The sequence below is a fragment of the Myzus persicae genome, unplaced genomic scaffold (assembly GCF_001856785.1).
Source record: "Myzus persicae strain clone G006 unplaced genomic scaffold, MPER_G0061.0, whole genome shotgun sequence".
NCBI classification, from domain to species: domain Eukaryota; kingdom Metazoa; phylum Arthropoda; class Insecta; order Hemiptera; family Aphididae; genus Myzus; species Myzus persicae.
Genome location: NW_019104366.1, coordinates 460,729 through 475,984, shown reverse-complemented (window position 1 = coordinate 475,984; position 15,256 = coordinate 460,729). Strand labels below are relative to the sequence as shown.

General features: G+C 26.8%; 2 protein-coding genes across 2 annotated transcripts; both read right to left on the bottom strand.

The window, feature by feature from the left end:
• Positions 1-3,036: 3,036 nt before the first annotated feature.
• LOC111041536 (adapter molecule Crk) lies at positions 3,037-14,882 on the bottom strand. The gene is made up of 7 exons (XM_022325825.1): positions 14,411-14,882; positions 9,482-9,640; positions 9,293-9,415; positions 8,282-8,486; positions 8,087-8,215; positions 6,052-6,141; positions 3,037-4,448 (listed from the first exon to the last, which is right to left on the bottom strand). The coding sequence occupies exons 2-7, from the start codon at positions 9,517-9,519 to the stop codon at positions 4,230-4,232; spliced, it is 804 nt and encodes a 267-aa protein (XP_022181517.1). The 5' UTR covers positions 9,520-9,640; positions 14,411-14,882; the 3' UTR covers positions 3,037-4,229.
• On the bottom strand, positions 9,993-12,127 carry LOC111041535. Its single transcript, XM_022325824.1, has one exon. The coding sequence runs from the start codon at positions 11,726-11,728 to the stop codon at positions 10,022-10,024; it is 1,707 nt and encodes a 568-aa protein (XP_022181516.1). The 5' UTR covers positions 11,729-12,127; the 3' UTR covers positions 9,993-10,021.
• Positions 14,883-15,256: the final 374 nt, after the last annotated feature.

Here is a 15,256-nt window from a genome sequence, read left to right as displayed (position 1 = left end):
ACATTTTCTCTATTCATGTACACAGTAACCGCACAATATATAGTAAAGTGCTTAGATTTTCAAAATTAAAGTATGAAATAGGAGAGAGTAGTTAATTTTTTTAAACTACTAATAATCACAAATGGATAATATCATTTATTTTTGTTTTTATTAAACCATAAACAATATAAATAAATACATGCGACAAAATTACAAAAATAATAATAATAATAATTATCATCATCAACATGTACCCCAATGTATTCTATTAAAATATTTTAATTTATTTATTTTGTATAAAACTAATTTAAAATTGTTAAAAATGTAAAATAAAAATATTAGCAAAAAATGTAATTTTAATTTGTTCTTTTAATACTCCTTGTGAAATCCCCACTAGTCATGACTCATTACTACCTGTCATTAGTAATAATAATAAAAGTTTTATTTATTTAAGAATATTCATGAAAAACAAATCTTTGTTATTCAGTTTTAGACTGTGCTTGAAACAAATATTTTCTACAAGTTTATGTTTACAGGGGGTAAATGAACATAAATTATATTTGGTAAAATATGTATAATCGGCAATAGGCATATCATTGAGTAGTAAACAAGATAAAACCAATTGTTTTCAGACTTACGTATGTACTTAATCTTTGTTTTCATTTATGAATGTATTGTAATATAGTGAATTGGTACATGTATCTAGATTCTAAGAACTATTACTAATTATGGGATATTTCTTATATTTTAAAACTATTTCAGGAACAATTCAAATAAAGGTTCCTACCTTCATTAGACATTGGCAGAGTCTTAAGATTAGTCAAATTATTGTTTTTTAAACATACTTACAAAAAAAAATATTTTGTTTGAAAATATAATTTGTTAACTATCCCATTGTTCATTCAGATGTAGGTACCTAAAAGTGTTATACGTAGAATGTAGATTGTAGATGTATATGTTACCGGCAATGTGGATAATCCAGTATTTTGCGAAATACCTAGGCATTATATAAAATGCCAAAAATCACTCGGAAATATACTTAATACGAGTTTTGCCTAGGTATATGTATAATACTCAATGTGGAGTAGGGATTATGACAAAAATAAACAAAATTGCAGGGTATCGCTTATTACCAACGACTTAACTTATAGTTTATTGTAAATGCACATATCGTGTCCGTGTGTGCACGATTTGATGCAATAAGGATTAAAATTCTGAAGTTCTGAAGCGGCTATATGCCAGAAGTCAGTTCACAGTATGTCAGAAAAAGCTACAAAGCTATTACAAATTTACATGGTTCCAACAGACACAGAAGTGGCGTTACGAACAGTTGACAGGAACTATTACTGGCCAATGATTTTTTAAATGTGTTTGTAGGACCAAGTGTCAAAATGAAAAGTGCATTTTCCCTAAAAATAATGTTTTGTGCAATTCAAAATGCTATTTTCTACAACATGTTGTAATAAGTAGCTAGTACTTTAAGTTAATGCATACATAATAGTATTTAATATAACAATAATATTAATAATATGGCAATACCTATGTGTAAAAACATAATAATAGATGTACATTAAATAATACATTTTGTAATGTGAGTAATAATATATAATAATTATAAGAATCTTAATATCATTATTATAATATGATAAATTGTTTTTTACTTTGCCTAAAAAAATTGGTATTTTACATAACGCCCAGGTATTTTATAAAATACCTAGGTTATACATAAAATAATATTGAAAATCATGTTTTATTTACATTGCCTAAAATACGTTGGCAATATACATAATGCCTAGGCATTTTTCAAAATACCTGAATTATCCATATTGCCAGTGACATATATACTACACACGAACGAGCAGTGGTGTTGTGAACATAAATAAACCATGATACTCAGCATATATTTCAGTACCTATCCACTCTATCCCTTAAATATAATAATACTCATAATAATTATTATGTGTCTGTAAATATTATAATTTTTGTTTTATGTTGTTGCTTACCACAATGAAGTATCCAACCCCCCCTCCCTCTAAACCAAAAAAAAAATGTCCACCATGGGATTTTAAAGTCAATAAGTATATTATCAAGGACAGGCTATAGAGACTATAACAGCACCTTATATTAAGTATGAGGTTTCAAGAGAGCTTTTTGAATTGTTCATAAAATCGGATGAAAACAAGTGCATTAAGTAAAATCCTCCCGAGAAAGGTGATTACGTGACAAGAAATATTTTGAGTGTAATAATCTGAATTTTGTGTCCTGAATGACAAAATAGAAATACCTTCCAATATAACTTGCTGCATATAATATTCTTAGTAAACCCTCACAATATATTTTCACTAGCGACTATAATTTTATTTTTTAACAAAAACTTAAGAATACAGGAGGAATGTAAGAATAATTGTCTCAATACTTTTGTATAAAAAAGTCTAGCCTGTTGGTTTTTTAAATTTTATTTCAATTGGCAAAACATAAAAAAAATGATAAATTATTATTCAATTTATAATAATTACAATCATAGACAAAAAAAAAAGATTTTTCAGTATTCTGTTGAAAGCTCTCAAACTAGACACTACACAACAGCTTTGATCATATTTTTTAATAACTCAAAACCAGATAAATTATTGTAAACCATATAAATGAATAATACAAAATATAATATACTGTAAATGTGAACTAGTGTAAGTTAAAGTATATGTAAAGAAAAAGCTAATGGCTATGGATGCCTAGGCTAAAAAATAAAAATAATTACAATTGCCAAACATACAAATTTTAATACAATAATTATTTATAGTTAAAATATTGGATGTTATTTTTTATAAAAATCGTTAGGAGTATATTTATAAATCTATGTCAGAAAGTAGATCAGATTAATAAGCTTTAATGCGGTATGCCATAACTACTTATAATTTTATTTTTGTTGGATTGTGTAATTGAATATCATCATATCAATGATAATGATTGGTATTAAAAATGAAACTTAACAATGCGGAAAGTGATTACCAAATTTGGTCAAGTAATTAAATGGTCATATTATTTGTTTTTATGTTGTTGTTTTTAAATTGTACCAAACATTGACAAGCTTATCCAACATGATCAGTACCTCAGGTATTTTAGTCGTTTGTTTAACATTTGTATCATTTAAGATATTATTTCCTATAACATTGGCTACTCTTACAAGAAAAGTTAAAAATAATATATAATAAATATCATACGTTTGGAAAAATATAGTTGGAGATAGAAATAATCGATAATTTCTCAAAATGATATTACCAAACAAACAACAATAATATTAATAAATATTTAGAATTTGAAACAAAGATTTACGCATTATTTTAAATTTGTGTCATTTACAATTATAACATGCATAAATATTAGATGTTAAAAAAATAAACTTTTTAACAAGTGAAAAAAAAATAAAGCCTTCATATTTACAGTTTATACTAAAATTAGTATGTCATGTTAGTGTTGTTGGTCAAATGTTATGTTATCATTTATGTCTTATGACCGATATATAATAGGTTTTTTTTTAAACTAATTAACATTTGAGATTTATGGCATAAAGACTAATGACTAATAAACAATAATTTATGAATTTTCAATTATTGGACCATTTGTATATAAATGTAAAAAAATTTTAATAATTAATATTGTTAATTAATTTGAATAAAAATAAAATATATTTTCAGTTTTCACTAGTAAATATTTTAATTTAATTAACTATTAATTATATTTATTTGTTGGTCTCAAGTTAAATATGAAGAGACATTTATTTGTTAGTCATTAATTGACTAATTTGTTTGATTAGTTGGTTGGTCATATAAACTAATAATCTATCTAATTATTGATCAGTTATTTTTCCTAACGACTAATAGTCAATATTATTGATTAATCAGTTGTACTGGTACTAATTATATATAAATATTTTCAATTTTAATAAACTTTTAATTTTGATATGTTTGGCTTGCTGATGCTTTATTGAACAATTTATGCAATACAGTATATTTTACATATTAAAAATACAGTTAAAAATCTCTTTACATTACAAAATTGTCGGGTACATGTCTATTTGTTTTCTTTTAATTAAGTAGATAAAACTCTATTTTAATGAATTAACATACAATGATTCATTATAATAAAATATATATCTATATTAGCCTATCTAGTTAGTTGCCATTTACAAAATATATTTAAAAAATAATTAAATAATAACTAGGACAACTGAGAAGCTATAGAAATTGTTAAAATTAACTGTCACTTATACAATCATTCATTTCAGAATCCACAAATTCCACATGAGTAAATGGAAAATGTCCAGTTTTACCATTAAGCTCTCCTTCCCACTGACCATTAATATTAGTTTTTGTCACTTTGATTATATCTCCAATTTCAAGTTTTAAAGCTGTCTTATCATAGGCGTTTGGTACACGGACTTGTTTAACTCTAGCTAGAGCTGGTAATTTTTTCTGTAAAGAAAAATAAACAATTAATAAATAAATACTTTACTTTTGTAATGCAAATTTATCAAAATAATTAACGTTAAAATATATTGATGATTTAAAAAAAAAAACTATTATTCATAAACAACTAAGACCTCATGCCCTTTTTAAATTAACAGGTTCACTGGTCCAATACAGAGTTTTTCTTTCTTCTAAGTTTGGGGCTAAAATATGCTTCAAAAGCTTGGTCATTATAATAATTAAGTGGTAAGTTTTTTGCACCTGATAAGTTAACTGGTTTATTTTTATTTAACCCTAGACATGTTATTTTTTTTCCACTAAGGCTTTTATTCAGACATACTCAGTTACTCCGATACTAAAATCAAGGGATGCTTCACAAGTCCCTTATTATAGGCTTATTTCGATTCTATCCCATATTACAAAATTAATTGAATCTATTGTAGTTAAAAAAATTCAACTAAGTGTCAACCGTGTGTTAATGTAGGAGCAACATGAATTCTGACCATGTTGTTCAACCACAAATCTAATGTAGTCTTTTGTAATTATATATTTGAAGCGTTTTACACTCATTCTCTAGTTAAAATGCATGATGTCACTTCATATATACTCCCCACTATTTCTGGTACCCCCCAAGCTTAAACAATGTTTGACTTCTAGTGTACATGGATGATGTAAAAATGTATTATTGTATCAATACCCTTAACTTAACTTAACCCTTAACTTTTTCTTTGAGATGAATAAACTGTTGTTCTCTAGGCTAAAAAGCTGGGATTGGATTTCAACGTTGCTAAATGCCATTTTATGACTTACACATCTTAAGTTCCTGGTTAAATTTAAATATGCAATGGAACAACTATCATCTTTTGATAAATTTATCACGGATCTAGGTTTGGTCCTTTGTCCCAGGCTTAGCCTTAATTAATATATTGAGAAAGTCTCTTTTAATATTAGGTTTTGTTAATGAGTTTAAATTAGTATCTCCCCTCAAGGTTACACTCTCACTTGTTAGACCAATTTTAGAATATGGCTCCATCGTTTGGGACCCTAATACTGCACATAACGCAATGCTTGAGCAAATACAAAATAAGTTTTTGAGATATGCTCAAAATTGTATGTCAACATAATTATTCACCGGCACTCATTCATCTCAACCGGGATATATTAGCAGATCATAGATGTTCTGCTAACCTTAAATCTCTAACAAAATTATAAAACTGGCAGATTGACTCACCAAAACACACTTTCTTTAATTCCTTTGCACTTTACTTTGCCATACAACTTTTACTCTACATATCTCTTCAACTAACTATGGTTACAAATTTTAAATGAATCTCTTTGTTGTTTTTTCTCTATTGCCAATTCAGACCCCTCTTTTTCTATCCCACATATTTAAGCAATTATTTATTTATGATATTCTTCTTTTTAACACTGTCTCATGTAAATGTGTATGGTTCTAAATATATTAATTGAAAAAGGGCACATGCCAGCATTGTATTGTTAAAATTAAAAAAGAGAAATAATAATAAATAAACATTACACATATGATTTCAAAATAAATTAAGAATAGAGTTAATAAACAATATTTTATTAAACAATACGATTAACTTACTTGAAGACTAGACCTCCTTAATGTTGATTCATTATTAGATCCAGGAATTTGATTACTGTCTTTGATTGGTAATGGTGGATTTCCATCATACTAACATAAAAACATCAATGTTTAACACAGATTTGAGATATATATTTTTTTACTTTTTTACATTATCAATACTTATACATTATTCATATTTATGTTTCATAAATATAATTTAATGCTTCAGTCAAATAATGTGTTCAATTATAATAAATTATCCTCTAACCTTTTAATATAATTTAACAATAGGCAGTTATCGATGGCAACCTTATATCGGGAAATTTCTATGCGCGCTCACTCTAGTTTTTGATCAAATTAGGCATTTATTCGAATTCTAATTGTTGGAATTTTGAAGTTTAGTTAAAGACAATATTATTGAAAACTTAGATTTTTCACAGCATTTATGCAGTATCCTGTGATAATATTGGTTTTTCAAATTAGAACCTTCGCCTTAATGCAAAATTGTGAATCAGGTGATTTTTTTGAAAATGTTGGAGTGTTGTATATAATGAAAAGTTTGTAAGTAATTCTACTTCAAAAGTAAGTATAAAAATCAATTAAATACTTTACAAGTAGAAAAGAGCTTGGTTGTTATAATTAGGTATGCAATTTAAAATATTGTTTTATAATTACTACTAAATCAAATATACTCAAATAAATTTTTTGTATTACAAAATTCTTATGGGCAAGTATTGCACTCAATCATTTTTGAAACAAATATAAATAATATCCTTTTAATAGACTATTATTCTTAGGTTTTTAAGTGAAATAACTCAGAAACTTTTTTTTCAAAATTAGATAACAATACGGCAACAATCAACATTTTCAGAAAAATTCTCTGATTCACAATTTGCATTAAAACAAGTATGGTTTCATTTTATGTAGGTATTTTCACAAGATACTACTTAAATGTTAGACAATCAAAATTTAAATTATGTAGAAATTAAATATAAAAAAGGGGCAAGTATATTTAAAAAACCACTTAGTCCATAAACAAAACAATATTCAATTTTCATGAGCATTAACGAAATCCATGTGTAGGCCACCTATGGCAACTTTTAGGTATTGAAAACTATAGGCTATAAATACTCTCAAAATATCAAGGAATGTGGTTTAAGATTTGTAGTCAATTAGTCTAGTAGTTTCTGAGATAACCAAGTGCTAATAAAAACAGAATCATCATTATATATTATTCCCAGTCGTTTAATAAAATATATTATATGCAGACCTTAAATAATAGTTTTGATTTTTCTTCTATTTATTTATTGTTACTGCCATGTGTAAGTGATAACCAAATACTACTTATTCATAATTCAAAACAATTGCTACGGAAACTATAGACAAAAACCATAGAGTGCTACTCGATATTTTTCCTATGCAAAAATCCTAAATGAATCATAAACATGTTTTTGTTTATTAAGTAACCATGATAAAAAATATCTTACAAAAAATCGGCCAGAAACAAAAAACATTTTTATGTTAAAACCATTTGACAACAAACATCTATTTTACAATGGCAACATTGCAAGAATTTACACTTACAGTTTTAGCTGAAAAGATATAGACTCAGGTAATCTTTGGAGGGGTAAAGAGACGGGCATATCAAGTACAAGACTCTTATAGTATAGTGTAATAAATAGATAGATAGATAAGAGCGCACATGAAAATATGCATATTCTGTATAGAATCTAATTATACCCACAATTATTTATCTTATTATAGTTTTTTAATTGATAAATCCAAGGTCTAAGAAATAGATTTGCAAATAACAGTCTCATGAAACAAACATTTAAATATTAAGCAAAGTTAAAATTTTGTTTTTTAGTTTAATGACCAATAGTTGCCTATATTGTCCAAACAGAATATCTATAATAGTAACAATTTTTTTTACTAATGGACTGTTGGTTTTTAAAATTTCAGATTGTAATTATATATCTTTTCAAGATATTAGTAATATATTATCTAGAAAACTATTATTTATTATAATATATCAAAATATTATATAGCTCACTTTTTGTACATATGGAACTGGAATAGAACCCATTTGACCCATTATATTCTTAGCTGTCCACCATTGTTCTTCGTCTTTTACAAGAATTGTCAAAATATCTCCTTTTCTAAATGGCAGATCATCTTGATCCTAAAGAAAATTTAAAAATGCATTTTAATATTGTATGTATTTTAAATAATTGAAATAAAATCTTACATTTCCAACGAAGTCATACTTGGCAACAACTTTTTCTATTGGTTTAACAGCAGGTTTCAAGAGAGGAGTAGTGTCAAGGTAGTGTAATTTATAAAATGCTAATAAACTTGGCAAATCAGCAAACATCTGATCACCAATTCGATATTTTGTTTCATTATTTTCTTGTATTTTATTGATAATATAGTGACTCACTTTGCTGTCTTCCCTGTAACATAAATATATTACTTATTAATTCAATAAAATCATTGTATAAACAAAGTTATGATCTTAATAAAATTAAAGTCCCAATAAATTATTTTATTTATATTGAGGACAACTGATCATCATTTCCATATACATTAAATAAATAAATAATTAATACTTCATTAATTTTATAATAATTTCATCAAAGAAAACTAAATTGTTTATAGTAATTAAATAGAATATGTATAAAATATTATAAAAGTTTATACAGCTTGATGACAACATTCATAAAGGAAAAAAATAATTGAAAAAACATTTCATTACTATTTTGGATCAGCTTAAGTTGCCTGATTGAGTAAATTCATTTTGTTTTATTAATTATATAGTTATATATGTTTATAATATTTACTGTATGTTTAGCAGCTTAGATATATGTAGCTATTATAATAAAATTCTTTTCATGTCTTAAAATAGGGATACAGGTCTTTAAGACTAGATTATTTTGAATATTTTTGTTTAAACAAATTGTAAATTATGTTGCATTAAACCAATTTTTGGAATTTTAATTTTAAGTAGCATAAAAATATAAAAAAAATAAAAATACTGAAAAATTATTGTTTTTAATATTAATAACAAGATAACGAGAAACATGATTTTCAAAATCTATGCTTCACAAGACCATGTAATTTTACTTTAGGTACTGTTTAAATTAAAAATATTATTCTGTAAAAATTGGTGATTTTTTATAAGCTATATAATTTTTTCAAGAATATTTTGAGCAGCATGGAATTGGCACTAGCTATCTTAAATAATTTATAAAGTACATACCTCACACATAACACATAGTCTCCTTGAATACTGAGACTGTCTCTAATTAAAAAAGTTCCACATTCTCGTTCACCCATTAATAGATCAGAAGCTTCAATACGTGACATTTGTCCAAAATACCAACTACAAAATAATCAATATAAATGTTTATAAAAAAATTTAAATGTTGGTACAACTTTCCAAATGTACCTGGCTTTGTTGTTTGGATCAAAACAATGTGCCGCCATATTAAAATTATTTTTCACTGATTACTACACAAATAAAGTTTGAAACAAAATAAAAGTAAAATCATAGTATTGTTTTTGATCAGCTTATATTTTATATTTGCATGGCTATTGAAATTCAAATCTGAAAAACAAACAAAATTATTTTAAAGAACATTATTTTTGGTAACAAGTGTATTATTATTTCTAATACTTATTATTAATAGGTATATTAATTGCTATGCCTTATTATTTTTCATTATTTATTTTTAAATTATTTATTTATGTACTATAAATATTAAATGCAATTATAGCAGACTTTCGGTAGTATTTTATTTTTATTTTTTTGTTATTATAAATTTTGTTGTCTTAAAAGCATTATTCGACATGAAAAAAAACACCAAAAACAAATTGATAATCTTTTTAAACCTGTCCAATCAAAACATTTATTCACAGTTTGTAATNTTAAATGAAAAAATTAAATAAATAATAATAATATAAATAAATGAAAAATATAATAATTTTATTAATATTCTGAATAATCTGAATTATCTGATGAATGTTGTGCGTCTTCGCAACATTTCTGGCAATACGTTACGGTATGTTCCTTACATATATAATTTTCACAGTTTTTACATTGCGTTTTTGTTTTTCTATTTTTTTTTCGATCACAGTAGTAACATCTTCCTTCACGAGCTGGTCCAGCGTTAGATTGTTCTATGTATTTTTCGCCCAAAATTGAAGCAATTTTTCGTTTTACATCTATTGGTAATGTCTTGATATTTGTACGTTGTTGTAAGTAGCCCATTGTAAGTTGCTTACCTAGTGTTTGTAAGAACTCACGTCTATTTATATTACAATTATTGTTCGCTTTGTATATAAGTTGGCTATTAATTCCTGCGATATTCAAAAGACTGTAAAAAATTGTAAGAGGCCAACGACGGCTTGTTCTAGCAACTGAATAGTTTCCTTTTAGCTCATCAACTACATCTACACCACCTTTTGTCATGTTATAAAATGTAATAATTTCAGGTTTATTATTGGAATCTATGGCATTATCATGGTGCATCGTAGACAGCAATAACACAATTTTATTTTTTTTTGGCACGTGTGAAACTAGTGTCATGTCTTTAGTAAATCCAAACATATTCGACTGTATAATTTTACCACGTGTATGACAAAAATTTGGAGGTATTTCCCTTTTGTTTTTTCTTATGGTCCCTACCATGGTTATTCTGTGTTTTTCCAGTAATTCAGTAGCTAGTGGTACTGAAGTAAACCAATTATCACATGTGACATTTCTCCCTGTTTTTGAAATTGGTTTTATGAGTCGCAATACAATTTCTTTCCCACTATTTACAACTTTATATGGTCCTTCTTCCTGCTGTCCACAATAAATTTCCATATTTAGGTTATAAAAAGTACGACTATCAACTAACGAGAATATTTTTATACCATATTTCGCTGGTTTATTTGCAATATATTGACGAAATCTACATTTTCCTCTGAACGACTCGAGCATTTCATCAACTGTTACATATTCACTAACTGTATAATATTTTTGACAACGATCAACAAATCCATCGAAAATGTTTCTTACAGGAGCTAATCTATCGGTTTTTATCCGAGTATTTCTAGAATTAACGTCATCAAATCTCAAACATTGTAATATAAACCGAAATCTTCTTATATTCATAGTCGCGTGAAAATAATCGACACCTAAGCCATCAGTCCTCCACAAATCACATAAATTTTGATGGGACGATCGTAAAGAACCAGATAAATATAGTAAACCTATTATTGCTTTCATCTCTATAATATCGGTATCTTTAGCATCTCTAACTCGTGCAAAATTTTCTCTTACTTTTTGAATTTTTACGTTTGTAAAATTGACTATTTCTGATATTACCTCATCAGGAAAAAATAACTGCCAAGAATCTATTATAGTTTTCGAATTTTTTGCAACACCTTTGACACCTGGTAAATGAGTTACCAAATTATGTGACCTAGTTCTACTATTTGAAGGCGGCATTTGTGCTTTCCACTTAGTCCCATCCTTTCCTAAATAATTCTGATCGCTAGATTCATTTTCATCAGACGATAATCCAGACTCCTCGGTACATGTATCATGTTCACTTTCCACGACAATATCAGAATCTAAGTCACTGTTACTAAAATCATCATCTGATAATATTTCCTCGTCTAAAGCATCAATTATAAATTGTTGATCCATATTACAATCAATAAAAAATTACAAATATTTTGAGTATGTAAAAAAATATGTAATACGCACTAGAAAACCACATGTATCGTGTGTCACGTCCAACTCATAAAAGAAAAATATAAACCATACGTCTGTGTATGAACTAAAACTGATACTTTTGATAAGATAAATAAAAGCCCGAAAATTATTTCTACCTTCATAATCAGTCTGGCAATGTTAGTCGTAATAATAACCTAACCGGCAATGTTAGTTGTAATAATAAAGATAATAACATCATTAGTCGCGATTTGGTCGAAATGACCGCAATTTATGATATCTCACTTTTATCTTAGTTTAATTTATGTATACGGAATTAAATGTACTTAGAATATTATTATATTATTTTTAATAACATTATTGAAAGGTATACTGAGTATCAATGGTTGAAATATAAAATATAAATGTTTTATTAAGCATGGAAAAAAAGTGCGGTCATTTTGACCATAGCGCGACTAACGCCGGGTTAAAAGCATTATTCGACATGAAAAAAAACACCAAAAACAAATTGATAATCTTTTTAAACCTGTCCAATCAAAACATTTATTCACAGTTTGTAATACATTGGTATGTATGCATTATTTATATGATTTAATAAAATAAATTTAAGTTTTTCAATAAGTAAAAATAAATTAATCCAGCGATTTTGTTAATCCTCTGGTCTGATATTTATCAAATTATCAAGTCTGCTGTGATATAATATGATATATATAACATTTCAAAGAAATATTCATATTCTTTGTCTTATTGACCAAAATAAATCGTAATTTGTTTTAAATATATTTAAAATACAAAACCAATTACATACATAACCTTGGGTATAACCTTTTATTATTGATTAAATAATGTATGCGATGCCCTATATTTTGATTAATATAATAAGTAGTTTGTCATTTCTTATTCAAAAACATAATCTATTGGTGATGCAGAATGATATCGTATAAGTATGTAGATTGTGTTAAATTGTTATGCATGGATGCTAGTTGGTATTTCAATATTAGATATTTGTCTATTTTTGTTATAGTATTATATCTCTATGTATTTTGTTTTAAAAGTAGATGTGTGAAAACTTTTTTTATAAGAGTAAAAAATCACCAATCAATTTATTTTGTACACAGTTATTGTTTATTATTTGATATCAATATGAACTGCATCATTAGTAACTATTAAGGTGAGAACACTTCTATAAAAATAGTCTACATTTAATATGTTTGTACGAAAAAAATCAATGTTCATTGTGAATATGTTTTATAACAATACAAAAAAACATGTATCCTTGAATATATCCAAACCTTTTTTGTAGCACCACTTTCTAAAATGTCTCAAAAAAAAAAATCCTTACCAATTACCTACTAATTCAAAAGAAATAAGTAATTCACACTGCTCACATTAACTTTTTTTTATACAGGAACACATTTGTTCACATTCAAGGAAAAAACAAACACTCATCCGGTTATATATTTTATAAATCTTTAGTTAAGACTTTGACAACCTTCCTATATATAATTTTCAAAAAAGTTTTTTTTATACGTACGTATTATTTAATTACATACATATACCTAATTAGATTAACAATAATAATAACATGAAATATATTAATCTAAATCCAATTAGTTTAATCACAGGGATACCAAATTTGTTACAATCCCCGTTAAAAACAAAACAGACAAATATGATGAAAAAAAATATTTAAAAAAATATTTGTTAGGTAAGTTATAGTTTGAAATTTGAATTGCCTTTTTTCCATAGTTATTAATCTGTATAACAATTAATAATCATAAAAAATTGGACTAGTATGGACCACTTTGCTATACAGTAGATTACGAGCATACATCACATTGAGTAAATCCCTGTAACGGATATATTAAATTTGAATAAAATGATAAAGCAGTACATACAAAAAACGATTCCGACCAGCCAAGCACAGATGGTATACCAATAATGACAAGAATATTTTATGGTATATTTATATTGCTATAAGGTCCTTGCTAATTTATTTAATTTACTATTAGTAATATAGCACCTAGGTTAAATAAATTGTTACCAATAACATTGTATGTATTATAATATAAATATTTAATTATTATACCTATCAGTAGTAAATTATGTAAATTATAATATATTATTGTTATTCAATACTGACTTACTGTTGAACGGTGAGAAATGGTTTGTGGTGTAAATCAACAATAGCTTATAATTAATCCAAATAGTTTGGAAATTTCAATGTATACAAAATATAATCATTTACATACGTAGCTAAGTAAAAGATTGAATTTCTTACAAATAATATTTTGGAATAATTAAAAATTTGCTCGTTACTTTTCATTTCAATATATTAACAAATACCTTGGGAAAATGTTTGAATAAAATAAACAAACTAATGTTGTTATTTTGGACGGGTTATAAAAACATTTTCTCCACTATTACCACTAATCACTATAAATTTAACTAGAAAAAATTGTCTTATTAAACAGACGATTAAGTACCTAGTAATGAAATAACAATATTTCAATTGATCGTCAACTGCATGTATAATTTGTATCCTTTGATAATAACCCATTCAAGTAATTTATTGGGTTACATTCATAGAGTAATAATATATTTTACATGTTACATTAGGACTATGATTTATTAGTATTACAATGTTAAGCTTACCGGCCAACGTGAATCTTCCTGGAACAATATGATACACAGTCATGCCATGGCAGATAACTCGGGCGTAGAACGGATTTTAGACAACGACAGACTATGGTTTGATAACTCTGATTTCGTCTAAGGTACGTAGTGAAGAAGAAAGAAATCAAAAACCTTGAGTACCCACCGAAAACGCACCTAACCCAACAGCGATCGACGCACACTATGTGCGAAGTAAACAACGCCGATTTAGTGTTCAAAATGACGATAGAGCGGCGGAAGTTCTGTTGTTAAAAATCGAATAGTTAGATATAACATAGATAGTTATGATGTATAATATGCACGTATTCTGTTTTTGAACACCGTCGTCGCTCGTTCAACACAGTTTTTAAATAAAATACAATAATACAGTCACGAAAACGAAACGCATAAACGCCGCATTAGTTGTAGCCTGTACGTACCTACGATTCCAAAGTCTGCTGTACTATCATCGCGCAATATAATAATAACAATCATCTGTCGGTGTTGTACGAGGTACACAAGGTCTACCTCCTCCTCTATCACCACCAGGTCATCACCCTGCTACTACTACACCATCGCCGACAATCGTTAAACTTAGTTTATCGCAAAGATAACAGCAGCACGAGTGTTATCGACGTCTTTTCATCGTCGTCCTCACTGACAAAACCGGGAAAACAAAATAATTAAAAATAATGGTGTTATGTAGGCACTTATTTGAGATGTAGGTATACGATTTTAGATTGTAAGCGGAGCGATTAATGTGTTAATTTTACAATGCTCGTTTTTTTGCGTCTGTCATCAAATTTTTGGACAGTAAAAATGCGTCGAATTCCTTCAACAGAACCT